This window comes from Astyanax mexicanus, chromosome 3 (assembly GCF_023375975.1).
Source record: "Astyanax mexicanus isolate ESR-SI-001 chromosome 3, AstMex3_surface, whole genome shotgun sequence".
NCBI lineage: Eukaryota > Metazoa > Chordata > Actinopteri > Characiformes > Acestrorhamphidae > Astyanax > Astyanax mexicanus.
In genome coordinates this window covers 41,264,804-41,283,759 of record NC_064410.1, presented here as the reverse complement: position 1 = coordinate 41,283,759, position 18,956 = coordinate 41,264,804, and the positions used below count along the sequence as shown (strand labels likewise).

Below are 18,956 nucleotides of genomic sequence, written 5' to 3'. Positions count from 1 at the left end.
TTTTGCACTGTAAGGCGCTCTTAAAATCCTTTAATTTTCCCCAAAATCATCAGTTCACCTATTAATTCAGTGTGTCTTATGTATGACTTTTATCAGTCAGGTTGTAAGGAGCAATAAAGCCACTCCGCTAAGAACAGCATTATAACAGAGTTTTAGTACCCCGGCTAGGTCTACTGGAGAAGTATTAGCATTAACCACTAACCGCGCTAGCTCTTTGACCGTTCAGAGGTGAGTATATCTGTCTGTAGTCTGCATGTTTGCTGTGTTAAAAAAAGTTACATGGGACAAACCGCTAGCTTATATCACCCTGGCTTACCAGAAAACTCGGTTCCTCAGGGTTCCTCTAGGGTAGCCGCTAATGCTAATGCTCCAGCCGTAGTGCTAGAGAAATTCCGGAATCTAAGCTTACTGTGAATAAACAGAAGCGCTTTACAGTGCATAAACAGTTTTCAGGAGATAAATCTGTGTAGATCCATTTCTATGAGCATTGTGCTGTTATATCCCTAAAGCAGAGAAAAATGTATAGCTATATATAAGATTATAAAGCAGCCTGTGGTGTAAATTATTTATAGGACACTATAAATATATATTGTTGTGGTAGTGGTATGTTTACTTTTAGGAAAAGACATTAAATATGAAGGACACCAATCATCTTAATCAGAAAATCACAAATTATTATTATTCCAGAGATGGTAAACAAATTGACCCCAAAGATAATAGGATGGAAAAGAAGAAGTAAATTAAAATCAGTAATTAAGCCCTTAAATCCTGAATTCAAGCTTTATTATCATTAACATTATTTTATAGACCCTAAAATAGAACCTTGTTAGAGCAATCAGTTATCAAATAATTCACAATATTTCCTTCTTTAGGATTATTAACTGAATTATAAACCTAGGGTTTAGTGGGTTAATTAATTCTGACAGCCCTACTGTCAACCAAGCAACACATCACTCATCTTTCACTCGTCAATCATCTGCTCTCTTTCTCTGTTTTTCTGGTCCACTTTCCTACTCTTATTCTCATCCCCTCCCTTCCTTTCCTTCCCACAGCTTTTGGGCTTGAGGAGCAGTCCTTGTGTTTGGCCTGTTTATCATAGTGATGCAACCCATGGCAATAAATCTGTCCATGTAACATGGGTGTACATGTGTGGTAAATAACAAACGGTACTGTGTGAGAAAAGCCAGTGTGATAAGAATGAAAGAAAGGTGGATGAGTCGAGTTCAGATTCAAATGAAACCGGCCTACCCCTGCTAAACCCACAAATGCAAATGTAAGCTTTTGAGAACTGGCAGGGTGTAACTGACAATAAATTGCCCCCAATGTTGGCTCAATTACAGGATTTGAAAGCTATGCTTAAGTCCTAACAGTGTTTTGTTTCGGAGGCATGCATAATAAATATAATTAGAAGTGAATAACAGCCTTTAAACTTTTACATTTCTTCAGAAACTTGTACTAAAATTTATCAATAGTATTAATTAGATCTAAAGAGTTCTGTAAAAGCTTTTCCAACCACAGCTACAAAAGAAGGCATTTATTGGCCAATTGTAATGGACTGAGTTTTCCAAAAACATCATAAAACAATTCGATTTTTTAAATGGCCAAGAAGGCATTACACTGAGCACTCTTTGTACCAGTGAAAACAATAAAGTGATTTCTGAAACTGGGGCTCAGGTTGGTATTTTGGGAAACAATGGATTATTTTTGAGGAGGTGTCAAGTATTTGTGTATGTGTTATGTGGATATAAGGACCAGGAGAACTGTACTAGTGATGGGACCAATCTGATCCATTTTCGGTATCAGGATGGATTTTGATGTAATTAACACATTGGGCATTGGTAATTGGACGAACAAGCGTTTCCAATAACCGATCCAGATTTCAATCCATAATTTGCACTGGACCATAAACCTGCTGTAATATTAACATGAGACACGTCACCAATCCATATTCCAGTTCCACAGCTTACTATGGAATATAAAACATATTTGTTTGGGAGATATTTTAATGCAGAAATGCATAAGAGCAACACATTTACTTGTAATGTGAGTAAAATGCCATCCAAAAATTTCCCAAGCTTAATCAAGCATCTGCAGAGGTTTTCTGTGCAAGAAAGAGTACAAGTTAATGGTAGCTAAAAGGAGTAATTGGAATGTATCAGCAGTTGTTAATCAGAATTGCATCAGAACCGAAAAATTTTGATTATATGCATATGATTAAAACAAAATCACAATAAAACGGCACAAGTATTGGCATATAGATTATTGGCTCTGGAAAGATAAGAGTGGATTTAGATTTGGCACAGATATTTAATGTCACAGTAGTCTTCTATAAGATCTACCTACATACAGCTCTGTAAAAAATAAAGGACCACTTCAGTTTCTGAATCAGTTTTTTCTGATTTTGCTATATATAGGTATATGTTTGAGAAAAATGAACATTGTTGTTTTATTCTATAAACTACAGACACCATTTCTGCTAAGTTCCAAATAAAAATATGGTCATTTAGAGCATTTATTTGCGGACAATTAGAAATGGCTGAAATAACTAAAAAGATGCAGAGCTTTCAGACCTCAAATAATGCAAAGAAACCAGTTCATATTCATAAAATTTTAAGAGTTCCAAAATCAATATTTGGTGGAATAACCCTGGTTTTTAATCACAGTTTTCATGCATCTTGGCATGTTGTCCTCCACCAGTCTTACACACTGCTTTTGGGTAACTTTATGCCACTCCTGGTGCAAAAAATTCAAGCAGTTCAGTTTGGTTTGATGGCTTGTGATTATCTATCTTCCTCTTGTTTATATCACAGAGGTTTTAATTTGGTAAATTCAAAGAAACTCATCATTTTTAAGTGGTCCCATTTTTTTCCAGAGGTGTATTTATTGGTTTCATATGTATGTACTTATGTATTTCCTATCAGCATCAGCAGGTACTGAAGCAAATTCACTATCAGCAAATATCATGTTTATCAAGTATTACTAGTGTTCCAGATGTACTTATGGAGTAGTTTTGTCTGTGGAGTGCGTCTTGTAGAGACGCATGAGTTTACACTGCCTTTACATGTGGCACAGTGTGTCTTAGACACAGTGCGTCTTAGTAAAGTGGTTTGAGTGATCGGATTTGTATCTGTTTTAAGTGCTTGGGGGTGTTTACACTTGCATTGTTATGTGACTTGTGCATGAAAAGAACATGTGTAACTATATCATGTACAAAATTCCATATTGGCGCATCTCTATAGACTATATATAAGGTATGTACTGTACTATGGGGCACTTTAATGTTTTTCCTGCTATCTGACTATTTTTGTCTAATGTTCCTTTTTCTTTCTTTAACAGGCAATCCTTGGATCAAAAGAATTGGCAGAAAAGGTAAGTCTCATAAATTGAGCCAGTAGAAACATTAGTTGATCCTGTCTGCACAATAGAGGAAAAGAATCTGCCACATGTGCTAAATTAGCTAGAGCTCACTCAGAAACAAAAGCCTGCTGATGAAACCTTCAACCAGGATTAACCCATAAGAGCTCAGTTTTAATGCTGAATTTTGAAATGAAAATTTATACTGAATCAGTTTAAATTTGTTGAGCAGCTCATTCAGTTTTTTTTTCCTGTGATACAGAAGATACACATGATTATAAATAATTTGAGGGTAAAATCCCACCGTAACATAAATAACACAAAAACAGTTTTATTAAATATATTTAATACATAGACATGGTGTCAGAACTGGTTATATAGAACATAAAATATTTTATTAAAGCATTTGACTTGTTCAATGAATGAAACAGACCTGTAGAAACACAAGTACACCTTTAAAATGATCTAGTTTTACCTCAATCACAGCTGTATTATCACACATTTACACACTGTCCTGTGATGCTCTCAGGATGTTCAGTATTTGTCACATAGGGACTTCATGGTGTAACGGTTACTGTCTTATTAACACATTTTCAGATTTTTTTTAAAATGGGAAGGATACCATCATATAAGAGCAGATAAATGTTTTACTAAACCCCAAATTCACCAAATACAAAAATTACATAAATGAAAATCAAGATCTACAACTCCTTGATTGATAAATGCACAAAACACACCCAAAGAAATAAATTTCTCCAGTCTTTTAAATTCTTTCAAAAGGATCTTCCCAAAAAGAATTGGATCATTCTTACCAGGTCTGGCTGAAATAGTCCTTAGACACCCATAGAAATCCTGAGAAATAAAGTGGAACAGTAAAAAAAAAATCCAACTTTGCTTTGGCTGTGAAGAAGCTTCAGTGAAATTGTTGTAGATGGTTGCAAGATTTGTCCATAGAAGTCCTTATGAGTTAATTGACAGAGTGCAAGAAGAGAACAAAAATAGGAAAACAATGTAAAAACAAAATGGCTTCCATTTTTGGATGGCTTGTAATCTGGTGTAAATAACCACTATTGCCCCCGAAGGTCAGGGTAGGAATTACAACTACAAAAAAAATGTGCCTGCTGTCACAATGGGTTAAAGTGAAGGACAAATTGCTGTAAAGAACTTTGCACCTATTTGTGACACACACTGTATGTCACCACGAGCTCTTGTGGGTTAATCAGTCACAACTGTAATTCAGTCCAAATTTGTAATTCCATTCACACTTGCAGTTCAGTTCAAATAATAAACAAACAGCTATAAAATATGGAGCTTCAGTGGAGATGGAACATAGAAAGTTGAGCTAATATATCTGACAGGAGAGTGATTTGTATGTTATTATACAGCACAGATCCGTAGGGACCTGTGTATTGCCTGCTAATTTTGTCACTCTTGTATAATAAGCAAATAGTGCTCCAGATTAGCATACGAAACAACTCCTGTCAGTCTCTTACACCATTCCTCTTTGTAGTGCTCAGAATCTCTTGTGCCACACTGGGGGAAAAAAACACACTGGTGTTTTTACCTGTTTGCATATGAATGGAACTTAAAAAAGCATGTTCATGTGCTTGTAATGAATTAGTTTGCTGTGATATTTAAAAATGAATTGAAATGAAGTGGAAGTCACACAAAAAAAACAAAGAGAATCATGGTGCACATGGTAACTGGGTATGTGCATATATGGTAATTAGATAAATCACAAGTAAGTATGACCATTTCTTCCTTTTGGAAGATATCAGATATTTTACCTTAACCCTTTCATATCTCCAGGGATGTAATCTCCAGACTGTAATATGCTATTATAAAATCTATATTAAAAAATCCAATTAATCCAACTAAAATATATATATATATATATATATATATATATATATATATATATATATATATATATATATATATATATATAATAGTATTATTGTTTCATTGCATTGGAAGCCTGTGTGTAGTATTCTATATTTTGGTTCTAACTGGTTGATAAAATATTACTCTATCACAACTTTATTGAGTACTACTGTGTCCTATCTGCCGGGTTTCCTACCGAACCGGCCTCATCTCTGCTGCTTAGGCACAGACTCCTGCGTTACAGAGTACAGATGAGACATTCAGTTTTGAGGTGTCAGCTTAACTGTCCTTTGCACACCCACCCACATACACAGTTCAGTTCAAGTATCAAGAAAAACTCAATAGTTGCAGACACTTGGGTCAGCACAAGCAAGATTAATCACACATTGACACTTGCTTCACTCTTTTAATCACAATAAGGTTTTTGGATTAGATGTAATAATGCACAATTAGCTGGAAGCCTACATTTAATTTTGAGGACAATTTCTTACACTTCAAACATATATAATGTTTTCATACCTTGTCCAAGGCATTGCACTATTTGACTCTTTTCGGCAGCAGAGAGATCCTTTTTTCTTTCCCATGTTACTTGAAACCTGTGGCCTGCCTGCTTAATAATGTGGAACTTCCTTCTTAAGTAGTTTTTCTTTAATTGGGCTCACCTGGCAAACTAATTATCACAGATGTCTGAGATTGATTTCAGTGATCCAAAGAGCCCTGAGACACAATACCCATCCCTGAGTTTAATTGAGAAACAAATATATCTATATAAATATATCTATATAAAAAATATCTTTATGACACTTAAGTCCAATTTGCATAATAATTTGGAATGCGGTGTATATCCATAAGAAAGACTGATGTGGCACAAACATGGTCAGGGGACTATTTTTCCTGAGAATGTCTTTTAATACTGGTAATTGCATTATCCTCCCCTCCTCCCCACATTAAACTAACCCCACTTCAATAGGAATAAAGCCTGTAAAGAGTACGGATCACTGCTGAGTAACAGCTGAGGTGTTACAGTCATATAGGCTACAATTTTACCGTCACCCCACACTCCTATTTTTCCAAGAAAGCAATTAGAAAGAGCAGCTATTTTTATTCACAAAAATAGCCATTGGTAAAATGTACTGAGAGTGACGGAAAACTAATACGTACACATCTCTTAGAAATGTTAAAGCTTGGCGTTGAGTGAGAACTGAAGTGTGAGTGTGCTATAGTGAAGGCCACATTTTACCCCCCTCTACGCTGGAAAGAATGAAATATATTAACCCTCTATAAAGGATGGCTGTCTTAACTGTCACAGAGGGGTGCATAAATGTGCTGAAAGAAAGAGTAGAAGGAGTGAAGCTGGACAGTGAGTACGAATTGACGTGTCAAATGAATGGTATAGGCCACATCCCCTCGTCCCCCTTCATCCCCCTTCATCCTCCTCCTTCTCCTCCTCCTCCTCCTCTACTGGAAAGCATGAGTAAGTGTTCACTGCACTCAGCAGTGTTCACTGCAGCCATTCCCACAGCAAAGCAGCAGAGCAGCCTTCCCCCCCCCTTTTTTTTCCTTTCCTCTCTCTCTCTCTCTCTCTCTCTCTCTCTCTCTCTCTCTCTCTTTTTCCGTGAGCTCACCACATCGTATACATCATCAGCTTGATGTCTGAGCGGGACTTTAGCGGCATGACGGGTGGTAGATTTTGTTTTAATTACGCCTTTCCACTAAAAGCCCCATCTATTTATGAGTTGTTTTAGTTTGCATGCGCCCCTCCCGCGTAGCTGTGCAGCTGGCGCGGCCCGGCGTTGGCGTAGGGATCCTTCTGTTCCTATTGATCTTTGTCTCCCCTGAGAGAGATGGGGTGCGCTAAAAAGACGCACCCGTGCAGCCCTCCCAACCACCAACCCCCCCACCCCCCCACACTCATACCCGATCTAGTACTGCCTCCCTCTCAGTCTGCATGCATTCCTCCACTCGCAGCTGCTTACATAGTGTATTACTGCCACCCACAGACCACCATGCAGAACCACCACAATGTGCTCTTTCCTTAATCAGAAGAAGAGTAATAAAATCACTGTATAGTTATAATCATCTTTATTGATCATTTTTAGGTAAAAAATGAAATCTGAGAATTTTCTTCATCATGCAGACAAGCAGACAGCACATTTCTAATCTATATCCTCTGTACATCCGTACATGTGTTGTTGATTTTTCTGCATTCTCTCCCAGTGTGCAAGCTGTGTATTGATCAGTGAGGAACAGAATGTGGGTATTTCCATACCGCCAGAGCATGTATCACGGCTGTGTAGGATGTAATTCAGCATATGCATGAATATGCATGTGACAGCACTACACCTTAAGGCTGTAGCCAGTCATTTGCTTCCCTTGGGACCAGTGTGGCTGTTTTTCTTCATGAAGCTTTGTGAAGACCTTATAATATAGGAAGGTGGTTGTGTTTGCAGATGATAAGAGAGGGATAGCAATAGTTAGAAATTAAAAAAAGAAATAAGCTCACATGATAAAGAGCTGTTTGACATATAAAAATGAACAAATGTATGGTTCATTTTAATTCAAGTTTGAAAATGGCTTCTAGTACTGCTTTTAATCGTACAGTTCAAGTGCAAATACTACTGTGATTAAAGTGTAAATCGTAAAATGATGCCGTGGAAGAACATTTTTGGTTCCATAAAGATCTATATTTGCAAAGAAGATCAATATGATGTGAGTGATAAAAAAAACATTTTAAATGTTAAACTTGATGTAAAACTGATTTTGTAATTTTGCACCAGGAGTGGCATAAAGTTATCCAAAAGCAGCGTGTAAGACTGGCGGAGGAGAACATGCTTGATTTCTGAACTTTATGAATATGAACTAGTTTTGTATTTTTTAAGGTCTGAAAGCTCTGTATCTTTTTTGTTATTGTAGCCATTTCTCATTTTCTGCAAAAAAAATGCTCTAAATGAGACCTGACTTGCTACACAATAATCAAATCTTACATCCATAGGACAGAAGCAAGAGTAGCAAATATTTTGTCTCACATTTAGACCTACAAATTTAATCTAGATGACCCCAAAGACTTTTGTGAACTTCTGTTAGATCCTACTTAAGATAACACTGTATACCAACAATTAAACATAGTGGTGTTAGTGAGATAGTCTGGGGTTGCTTTGGATCAGTCTGAATTTAGCAGAATTTAAACAAAAAGATATTATTTTTAAGGACGCACTTACTTTTTAATGAAGTGATAAAATTATATAGATGAGGAACCATTCTGTACAGTTCAAGAGTGCTGAAGTTAGGCAGGCATTTTTTGCAGAATGCTAATTTGTGGCCATATCTTCTTAGCTACATTAGCATCTTGGCTTTTTTTGCAAAACTCACAAAGTGAGATATGCAGACAGCATATCTTGAACATGTCTTGGCCAGTTGGCTACAGATTTTTGGTGTTAAGCCTTTTAGCCTTCTTCTTTTTTGTGCTGCATGATGCTACGAACACATTGGCTTGCGTGAGCACGCTCCGTGTGCACACTGCTGTGTGTATGTGTGTGTGTCTGTGTGTTGGTGTGTCTAAGTTTTATGTACTATTTATGAACTCACTGGCTCTCATTGTAACCGACTCTTGGTTCGTGTTGCAGGTTGTCCAGCAAGGGCAGACCGGTCAGCCTGGCCTTAAAGGAGAGAAAGGAGACCCGGTAAGAAGCAGGCAGTTTCCTCACTAGTGCTCCAAAGCGTTCCTCTTAACAAAAAAAAGGAGCACATTCTCAACTATCAACCTACTGAGATTAAAGGGTTGACTCGGGAGTGCAGGGGAAGCTGCATTTGTTTTGGCATCGTTTGCCAGAGCCTCATTAGAGAGTGGTCCTGTTGCCAAAGCTTCCTTTTGAATGGCTGACTCGTCTAAACTTTCATTCTTTTTGGCGCTGTCTACTGAAACATTATTGACATTAATGGAACCCACCAAAATATCTCTCTAATGGTGATCATGAGAGGACATTTCAGTTGGTGTGGACTCGTCTTGGTATGAACTGTTTGCATGCTTGAGTGTGTTTAGAGAGGATAGTCCTCTGCAGTGGTGATCTGAGTGTGTGTCCATGTGTCTGCAGGGTCTGGACTGCACTGAGTCTGGGGTTCCTGGTCGAGTGAGTTCCTGTTTACTCAGAAATCTATTTTGAAACCTTTTTTTTTTTGGCTACTGATAGCTGTAAAAGTGTAGGAAAACACATCATTAAAGACCATCAGATCTGTTGGTTCACTCTGTTCACTTGCGTGTGTGTATGTGTATGTGTGTGTTGCAGTGCTCGGAAGGAGCTAAGGGTGAGAAAGGAGAGAAAGGACAGTCGGTGAGTGTGTGCTACTTGTGCTGCTTGTGACGTGTCTCTGCTGAAGCCCAGGGGATATCTTGTTCCTGTTTCTGCCCATTGATTCAACTGTTTCTTATTTGCCTATATTTCAGGGCCTGTCTGGAAACTGGGGAGGAGCTCTTGGTATTAAGGTAATAGAAATAATAATTGTGTTCCTTTTTTAAAGCCACTACGGTTGCCCACAGGTACTCGCAGGCTTGGTTAGCTGTGTGAGGTGCCAGGATTCGAATACTAAAAAAAAATAATAATAAATCACCCTACCCGAATGGGATTATTTTCTCAGAAGGATGTCTGTTAAAAATATTTCAAACTTCTACTCAGTGATAAAACTCTTGCATTCTGGTTACAGTTGAATAAACAGAAGGATTAGTGAGTTTTTAGGCTTTCTCTGTCACAGAATCACGTTCAGTAGCTCCTCCATTTCCACTCGCTGCTGTGTTTACTAGGATCTCCGTAGAAAATGCGCCCAAAGTGTATTTACGGTGTGTAGCAGTGAACAAATAGCTATTTCATTAAATGGAAGGTGACAAAACTCAGAGATGTGAGTCTGAACAGGAATAAAATTACTGGAGGAGCACAGAGTTCAGTGAAAAACAGTAGGAAATTCAGCCCGTAATTTTCTCAGAGGAACGTCTAAGAAAAATGCGTACATGGTCATTCTGGACGGGAATAAAATCACAGAGGACCCCCCATAAAACAAAAAATTACTCCAGGACCCCCTGAAAAACTAATCCCATCCGAATAGGGCTTTTGAGTATTTACATTTTACATTCCATCACGGGAAGTCAAAGGTATTCAGGCTTACAGGGAAATGCTGTTTTAGCTCCTTAAACCCGGTAGATTTAACTAAAGGCCCACTCTTTAGTTCTTCACCCTTATACCTATTCTGTTAGACACCATAGCATTTGCTTAACATAACAAAAGTTTAATAATAATTCAACAATAATAAAGTTTTTTGCTCTTTGCCAGTTTAAAATACAAGTGCTTTAAAGTGAGGAATTTGCCAAGGATGCATTCATTGTTTGGGCAGGGCTTATAATCGAAATAACATCTCTAACTGATGTTATCTACATTCAGAAAGAAACCAAAAATATATAATTTAACATTCCACTGAGGAGAAAAAAACCTTACATAGAAGACAACAAAGATGTGCAGTTTTATTGCCGTTTTAATAAACAAAGACAACCATATATAAGACGCTATACTTGTGCTGGGGACATATGCAATTTGGCCTCATCCCTGAAACAGTGGACTGCCTATATTGACCTAATTTTTCTTATTTAAAAAAATAAAAAGGCATTTACTGTAAATGATGTTTTATAATAGGCCAACATCCCACCACGCAGTGTGTGTGCTATTCCACCCTGCTGATATAAACATTGTACAGATGCCATTCGATACTGATATGGCTCTCTAGTTTGCACAGTTTTGACATGCTATTACTGTAGCTAATATAGAAAAAGTAGTGCAATGGCACTGTATCACATAGTGTTGTTTATGATTGGACATAAACATATTTCAGCTACTACTTTTTTTCAACAGTGCAAGTTACTTTTGCCACTTTTTACAAAGTGCATTAAACAAACATGCCTGTGGAAGCTAAAATACACTGCAATGACATTTGAGATATGTGTGTGGGTTCTCCTGCATTGAAACTGGTGTATGTTCACATGGACAGTTCCAGCCAGATGTTGGCGGCCACAATAATTTTCAGCTACGTTCAGCCTCACTAAAAATAATACCAAACAACTTATACGGGTCACCTAAGGTAAACTTCATTCTTAGAATCGTTCTATATGCTGTTATTTAATGACTTCTGGCATGTCAGTGTATGTGAAGAGGTGCCAACAACATCCTAAACCAGTTCCTTTAAAGTGACTTCATTCACAACTCCATTACAGTTTGAGGGAAGTGTACCATAAATCAGAGGCATGTGGTTTGCTCAGTACTACTTACTGAGCTCGGCTTTTTGTTACATCATAGCTCATCATAGTTGTGAAAAGAACTTGTTTTGGCTAATCAGCTGGATTTGGGATAAGATGAACTATAGTTTCCAATTGATTATAAACTCTTATTTGAGCCTTAAAAAGCTCAAGTGTGTTTTAAATGTGTGCATCCAAATCTAAAGTTAAGTCACAATAATTCCGCTCTGTTTTCTCACTGTCAGGGAGATAAGGGACAGAAGGGTGAAGTCGGATCTCAGGGTCTAACTGGAAATCCGGGCAAAGACGTAAGTAAATAATATCCATAGACTGTATATAGCTGGACAGAGCATCGTCTCTCAAAAGTGAAGCCACCACAGGTCGGGCGCCCCCTGCTGTTCGGCTGCAGAAAGCTGTGTAACTCCACCCATCCCCATAGGTTTCAATGGCAAAACAGACAACTTTCAATCACGTTTTTTTCTAATATACTGTAATTCTACCTCTTTTATTTAAATGCAACAGTTAGTGTAACCTCTGCTTATATTGTCAAATGTTTATATCCCCACAGAATTCGGTTTTTAAAATGTTATTCAGCTCTATTCAAAAAATGTGTGGTTATGGTAAAAGGGCTGCTTATGGGCGGGAACCAATAACAGACCGTCAGCTCCGCACCGCCCCGCTCTGCAGTGTGTGACCGCGAGGCAGCCCTCAGGGGCGGGGTTATTCAAATGAGTAGGTTGCTATCCACAGTCTTTCTCCCTTCTCTGGTCTCTACTGCGCAGAATCGGGTGTCAGGATCGCCAACATGGCGGAAGATTTTGGCTTCATTTTCATTGAATGAATGGGAACGGAGACACGGCGTCCATCTTTTTTTACAGTCTCTGATAATATCTGATATGACGAGCTCCTTTAGAGAGGGCACACACAGTTTTCCCATTCTTACACACCTTTATTTCCAGACCTCCTTTCATATTTCACAGTTCTAAAAGGGTTATTGTATGAATTTGAAGCAGTATCCCCTGTAATAACTGTCTCATCAATATGCATCACATATTTTATGTTTCTCCTTAAGCGCACTCAAGCAGGTGGCCCTTTAGTTAGTTGTTTAAAATGGCTTCACACATGCATGCTGCTCTGCCGAAAGAGCTTTTAAAAGTATTATGAAGAATTAGACTCCTCCTGAGCTACTCGCTCATGCCTATTCTCTTCCCGAGATATCCCTTTAGAAGTTAAATCTTCTTAATGCCACATAGATTACCTAAGACCAACAAAGGCCGGTAAATCAATGCAGCCTCATTGATTTTTTTAAATGTGTAGTCGGAGCGTATTAACCAAGATTTAAACACCCTAATCTTTTTCTCTCAGTATACAACTATGCTAACAGGATGGAGGAAACAGCTAAACTCTTAATGCAGGTTAAGAATTGTAGTTTTATACTGTTTATCTGGTTTAGGCCAACCTGCAGTGATGGCCTAGGGAGCTCAGAATGGTCATTTAAATAAGTTCTGGTTTGTTCTACATGTTAATGTGTATGTGGTATTATTATCACTGCCACTGGCAGCTTTTATGTGTGCTTATACTATGAATTTCTGAGTTTACTGTCTGTTTAGGGTCGGGCCGGTTCTATTTGTGTAGTGGGTCCTAAAGGGCAGAAGGTAAAACTGACCGATTCTTTGCTGTTGATTCTTAACAGAAAAATTGATTTTACAGTTCACACACTACACCTCAAACCCTTGCACTGATTTGACAGGGAACTCCAGGTTCTGTTGGTCCAGAAGGGTTAGCGGGAGAACCAGGCCCACCAGGAAATCCTGGACTACCTGGGATTGGCAAACCTGGATTACCAGTAAGAGTCAACTTTTCACTTAAATAAAGAATTAAAAAGGAACACATTTTTTATTAATGTAATAAAGGGAAAAATAATTGGCTAGATTAAAAAAAAATTAACAAACTCGAAAAAGACACCTTTTATAAGCATTACGTTTAGCTTTATCATCAGTAGCTTTCTAAAGGAACTTTCTAATGCAAAAGAACATTTCATTTATTTAAATTAGAATTTAAGCATTTTAGCAACCCAACCCAGAGCAGTCTTGGTTTTCATCTGAAATTGATGTGGAACAATCAGTTTCTATTGGCAATCAAAACCACTATCATTAAATCACATTTTTTAGAATGTGTCCACAGTAAAGCCTACCAAAATGGATTGTGTAATGAGATAATGCATGATAATTACAAGTGCTTTGTACTTGTGAGGGTATCATAATGGTCACTACTACATTAAAGAAATAAAAAGATTGTGGATTTAAAATGTACACTGCAAAAAACTAAATCTTAGCAAGTGAAATTTTCTAAATTTAAGGCAATAAATCTTATTTTCTTCTCTGATAAGACTTTTTGTCTTACTAAGCATTGTAAGTGTTAGATTATTTTGCTTATTTTAGGGATAATTATCTTAATCATTCTTACTTAGAATTTGTACTTTATTTTAAGTAATTTGAACTCACAATAAGCACAATTAAGCAGCAATCAAGTTATTCCGATTCTTTTGTCTTTTGTGACTTTTTTTGCTTGATTTAGGTGTTACTTCACTCATTTTGAGACTTTGCCGTTGCTTTTTGTAAAAAATCTTACTAAGAAAATGTTGCTTACCCCATTGGCAGTTTTTTTTGCTTAATATACATATATTTGTTTTAATTTGCATATATGTTGTCTAGTTTTTGCTAATGGATGTAAATTTAAAATAAATGAAGTAGAATTACTGTTGGATTGAAACAGCATTATTTTTTTTAAAGAAATGGATGACATTTATGAGTTGTATCAGCCTGGCAACACATCAAGAATTTCAATTTATATGGAATCCATAAAATTGTAGATGAAAGTGACCTACCTAGTTTTACCAAATTGAAAACCTCTGGAATATAATCAAGATGTCTAAAATGATTCACTAATTCATCCAATTCTGTTCTCTATTATAATGTTCTGGAGTTGCACATTTTAAGGTACAGCTTATGTTAACATTATAGAAAATGTAATTTTACTTCATGAAATCAACTGAAATCAATTTTATTTCACTTATTTCTTAATTTAAGCAAACTTATGGAATTCATCTGGGTCTGTTTTATTCTGGACAGTGTTGGCCATTAATTGCTAATGGGAAAAATGGAGGAAAGCACAAGTAGTGCATAATATCACACATGCTGTTAATTCTCATTTATAAATGACCTAATGTGTTACTGCAGCTCTGTTTGCTCATATTCTCACGTTAAATCTGACTGTGCTTTTTAATAAATCCAGACCCATATGAGTGTCATTATAGTCATGTGGAAGTGAAACACATTTGCATCACATTTCATTATTTCATTAGAAAAGCAAGTTAATTAGTAGATGTTTAAAGAACATTAAGAAAGAGTTAGTGAAGAGATGAATGATGGCTCATAAAATAAGGCATTTTACCATAAATGGACATAAAAGAGAAACTAAACAAGATTTGGGAAGTAGCTTGCAGTGTGTCCGCGTCATTAATGAAAGTCCTGCTGATGAAAAGTTCTCTTTCTTCTTTCTTCTTCTCCTTTTTACTCAGGGGACTCCAGGTGGACCTCCTGGATCAAAAGGAGACAAAGTAAGTGGTGTGAAAGTTTGCTAATTCTAATTTGAATAAATTAGACTGAGATACAGCAGTAGCTCAGAATTAGAGACTGTTACTCTAGCCTTTTTGATAACACGACTAGTAATTACATTGTGGTGAATTTCTAGGAACTGAATCTGATGATCAGTGAAGGTAATATCTGTATGTTGCTGTTCACAGGGGGATGCTGGGATACCTGGAAAGGACGGCGGTCCTGGCGACCCCGTAAGTGCACTTATCCTTTCATTAGACTGTGGCATGACCTGAAAAAAAAAAAAAAACTCTTTTTAAGAAAAGTCCTTTCAGGCTGCCATTATTCTGACAGTGTGAATGACACAAAGTGTGTGAACAATAAATAATTTCACCACCATTATTACCATCAGCATCATCACCAATTGCAAGTAGAAGTGGATAAATTGGAATACTGGGAAGCATTTGATGGACACGTCAGTGTTTTTGCTTTGCTTGCAGGGTCCAAGAGGGCCAGGAGGTTCCAAGGGTGAAAAGGTTAGTCAGTCTTGGGATAGAGTCCAAAGCCCATATTATTGCTCTTTTTTGAGGTTTCAAGGTTGATCTCAGACCATATTTTTTATTTCTATATGTTTAACTTTGACAGTAGTGAGAGCATAAATGTGATAATTACTCCTACAGCTGTTTATAAACATATATGCTAAAGTCAAGCTATGTTTTATTGTGTATTTTCTGATAATGCAAAAGAGCTGTGTGTGTAACATTAATTACACCATGGTATATCCATTTAATGCATGGCCTTGAGTTTGCATTCTGTAAGAGTGACAAAAATATGATAGGATATATCATAGCCAGCAGAATATATTATAGAAACCAGAAAAGAATGCAGATAAGAATAAAAAAGGCTATTTTCTCTGTTTATTTTGTGTTGTGTTATTGATATTTTAAGGACAGCAAAAATATCAGTAATCAATATAAAATATAGGAAAAAACAAACCTTCATGTGGAAACAAAATTACATTTTCATTTTTTGTGCAACTTTTATTTAATGATATTTTAGATAATATTTCAATGATAAAAAATAATTGCAACCTATTTGGTCTTTTTTTTTTCTCCAGTAAACTGGTAGCACTGTTGATAGACAAAAACTTGTACTTGAAGGAGAATTGATAAAATAGATGTATATATTTCACCATCATAGAAACCAGGAAAGAATGCAGAAAAGAATAAAAAATAAATAAAATTACTGTATTTTTTCTGATGTTTTATGGACCTTGCAAGGACATCAGAAACTATCAGAAATCAATATAAAATTAATGAAATATTTTTTTCATATGGAAACAAAAATACATTTTAATTTAATTTTTAGTGTAACCTTTATTTAAGGATATTTTCTATAATATTTCAGTGCCAAAATGCAGATTGTTGTCCTTTATATGTAGCATTGAAGGGTGTGAACCCAAAATAGCACATGAGACGACTTATCGATTTTTAATAAATAATTATATTTAATTTATTTAAGCAGCATCATGTAGTGTGTTTTTCTTAAAACCAAAGCTTTAAAATAATACTGATGGCCCCTGACCTGCAATTAAAACATATAATAGAATTGTATTGAAATATCATTGCCATTTTGGTTTCAACATGCTGTCAACTGCACTATTCAACTCATAAACAATTTTACAGTGGGTATAAATGTGGGTCAACCAATCAGATTTTAGAAATAAACTATCTATTTTTTAAGTAAATGCTGTTGTGATATGTATATGTTGTTTATTTTTTTATTTCTTTCAACAGGGTGATCCCTGTGAAGTGTGTCCAGTGCTGCCAACTGGTTCAGAGAACACAGTCACACTTCAAGGGAAACCTGGACCTAAAGGGGAACCTGGAGAGCCAGGGATAGGACTGAGTGGTCTGCCCGTAAGCCCACTTTTTTTGTTGATGCACAGAGTCTGAAGCCTCAGAACAATTTGAGCCCTAGCTCAAACATTTTCTTTTTCCTGTAGAGCACAATAACACATCACTCTCCTGCTCCCTGTATCCTGGATTTCATGAGATGTTTTCATGAGCAGCAATAATCAATATTGCCCCCATAAGTCCCGGTCTAAACCAGTATTTTATAGGGACCCTGAATAGTCAATATAGTGTCTTCTGTGTTCACAGTCCTCTATCATCGCTTTGTGAGGGGAAAAATAAAGGCTCTTTTTTTTTTTTTTGAGTTTGAGGTACCCCTCTGAGAGGCAATACTCACCTCAGAAGGTGCAGCACATTTCTTTTACCAGAACCGCAGGAACACGGCAGCATTCAGCCTGTGCTCTTGAACCCTGCTGGCGTTATATTGAATGAGTGATGATATCCTTATACCACTCTCCACCAAGCAAGCCACAACATCATATTCTGCTTTCTGTAATTATAGCTGCTGGGCCCGCTGATATAGCTCATCTCTGTGGCCTGTTAAGTTCCCTCTAAGGAAGGCCCATTTTCCACCGTCAGTGGCAGCAGTGTTTTGTTCCCTGTCTTCATTTTATTCGCATTCACAAAGTGCTAAATGAAATATTGCATCGTAATACGTGGTTTTAGCTCCTCCATCTTTTTATCCATTTACTTCTACTGTCTCTGCACCCATTCGAGATGGATAAAGTCTGCCGAATAGGACTCTGTGTTGTGCACCTTAAAGCGCTTGTGTGCGCTTCTCCGTAGCGATTTCCAATAACGTCAGAGTCACTGACACACCCAGATATGGGCCTTTGGAGAAAGCCAAGGAGATAAAGGGAGAACGAAAAGGTGCGATGTGTAAAGTGATACAGTAGCAGTGAGCTAGGAGGGCTTTGATGTCACGGCCTCAGATTGATCTTGTTTTGATCTCGATTTCTTCTCTGTTCAAGGGCTCTTCAGGAAAAGATGGCAAGACGGGTGAAAAGGTTTGTGATTATTCTGGTTTTGTCTCTTTTTCATCAACATTCATGTTTTGTCCTCTTCATTACGTGCACCAAAACTCCAGAGTAGCTCGATGTAAGGAATGACATATAATAGCAAGTTAGCTAGACATGAGTCCACAGAAACAATCCAAAATTTCAACCTATTTGGACTTTTTTTTCCTCTAGTCCACTGGTTGATATACAAAAAACATACATAACCAGTCTGCCACGTACTTGAAGAAGAATTGATAAATCCTGCTGTTTATGAACTTTTTAGGCTAATAAAAATAAATGAATGGTCTGAAAATAATTCAGATACTTTAACCCTTTAAGACCTCAATTCTGTTCCAGTGGTGGTAAAATATAAAAATGCTGGTTTCTGTCTGTAATGCACACAAGTAAAACACGTCCAAGTAAAAGTCCATTGCATTAGAAGTGTTTGTTTTAACATTTTTATTTTATATTTCATATAGTTAGATCACCAACTATCTCAGCACATGTTTTTTTAAAGTGTTCTTAAAGCTGAAAAATGAAAAAGTTTTTCATTGGCTGGTCTTTTCTCATTGACAATGGGTCTCAAATAGTGTTATGCACAACAGAAAATTTTAAGAACAAAAGAAAATAGATGAGGTCTATTGTAATGGGTGCAGGGTCTGAAAGGGTTAAGGATTCCTCATTTCACTATAAGGTTAATTTATGTTTGTAAGAAGAGGAGGGGATTGTATAGTTTCAAATTGCTAATTGTAGTAATTCATTTGATTGTGCAGTGATCTTTTACAGTTTTATTCATTAAAACAAATTGAAAAAAAATATTTCAATATTAATAATAGGAAAAAAAAAGATTTTTCTTTAATTCTGTAATTAACTTTATTATGTTATGCTTAGCACAAACAATGTAAAATGATGGATAGCAAAACGATGAGTCCAGACCTGC

General features: G+C 36.7%; 1 protein-coding gene across 8 annotated transcripts in view; it reads left to right on the top strand.

Annotated features, from left to right (window-relative positions):
- The window catches only part of col16a1 (collagen, type XVI, alpha 1), a 127,948-nt gene that overhangs the window by 58,420 nt on the left and 50,572 nt on the right, over window positions 1-18,956 (top strand). For 7 of the 8 annotated variants that reach the window (XM_049475328.1, XM_022683136.2, XM_049475330.1 and 4 more), the window contains exons 9-22: window positions 3,337-3,369; window positions 7,456-7,491; window positions 8,862-8,918; window positions 9,330-9,365; window positions 9,522-9,566; window positions 9,680-9,718; window positions 11,755-11,817; window positions 13,120-13,164; window positions 13,260-13,355; window positions 15,090-15,128; window positions 15,315-15,359; window positions 15,606-15,641; window positions 16,902-17,024; window positions 17,990-18,025. In XM_049475328.1, the coding sequence (XP_049331285.1) occupies window positions 3,337-3,369; window positions 7,456-7,491; window positions 8,862-8,918; window positions 9,330-9,365; window positions 9,522-9,566; window positions 9,680-9,718; window positions 11,755-11,817; window positions 13,120-13,164; window positions 13,260-13,355; window positions 15,090-15,128; window positions 15,315-15,359; window positions 15,606-15,641; window positions 16,902-17,024; window positions 17,990-18,025 (729 nt within the window). The remainder of the gene's footprint in view (window positions 1-3,336; window positions 3,370-7,455; window positions 7,492-8,861; window positions 8,919-9,329; window positions 9,366-9,521; window positions 9,567-9,679; window positions 9,719-11,754; window positions 11,818-13,119; window positions 13,165-13,259; window positions 13,356-15,089; window positions 15,129-15,314; window positions 15,360-15,605; window positions 15,642-16,901; window positions 17,025-17,989; window positions 18,026-18,956) is intronic. The other variant, XM_049475329.1, reaches the window with a different exon arrangement.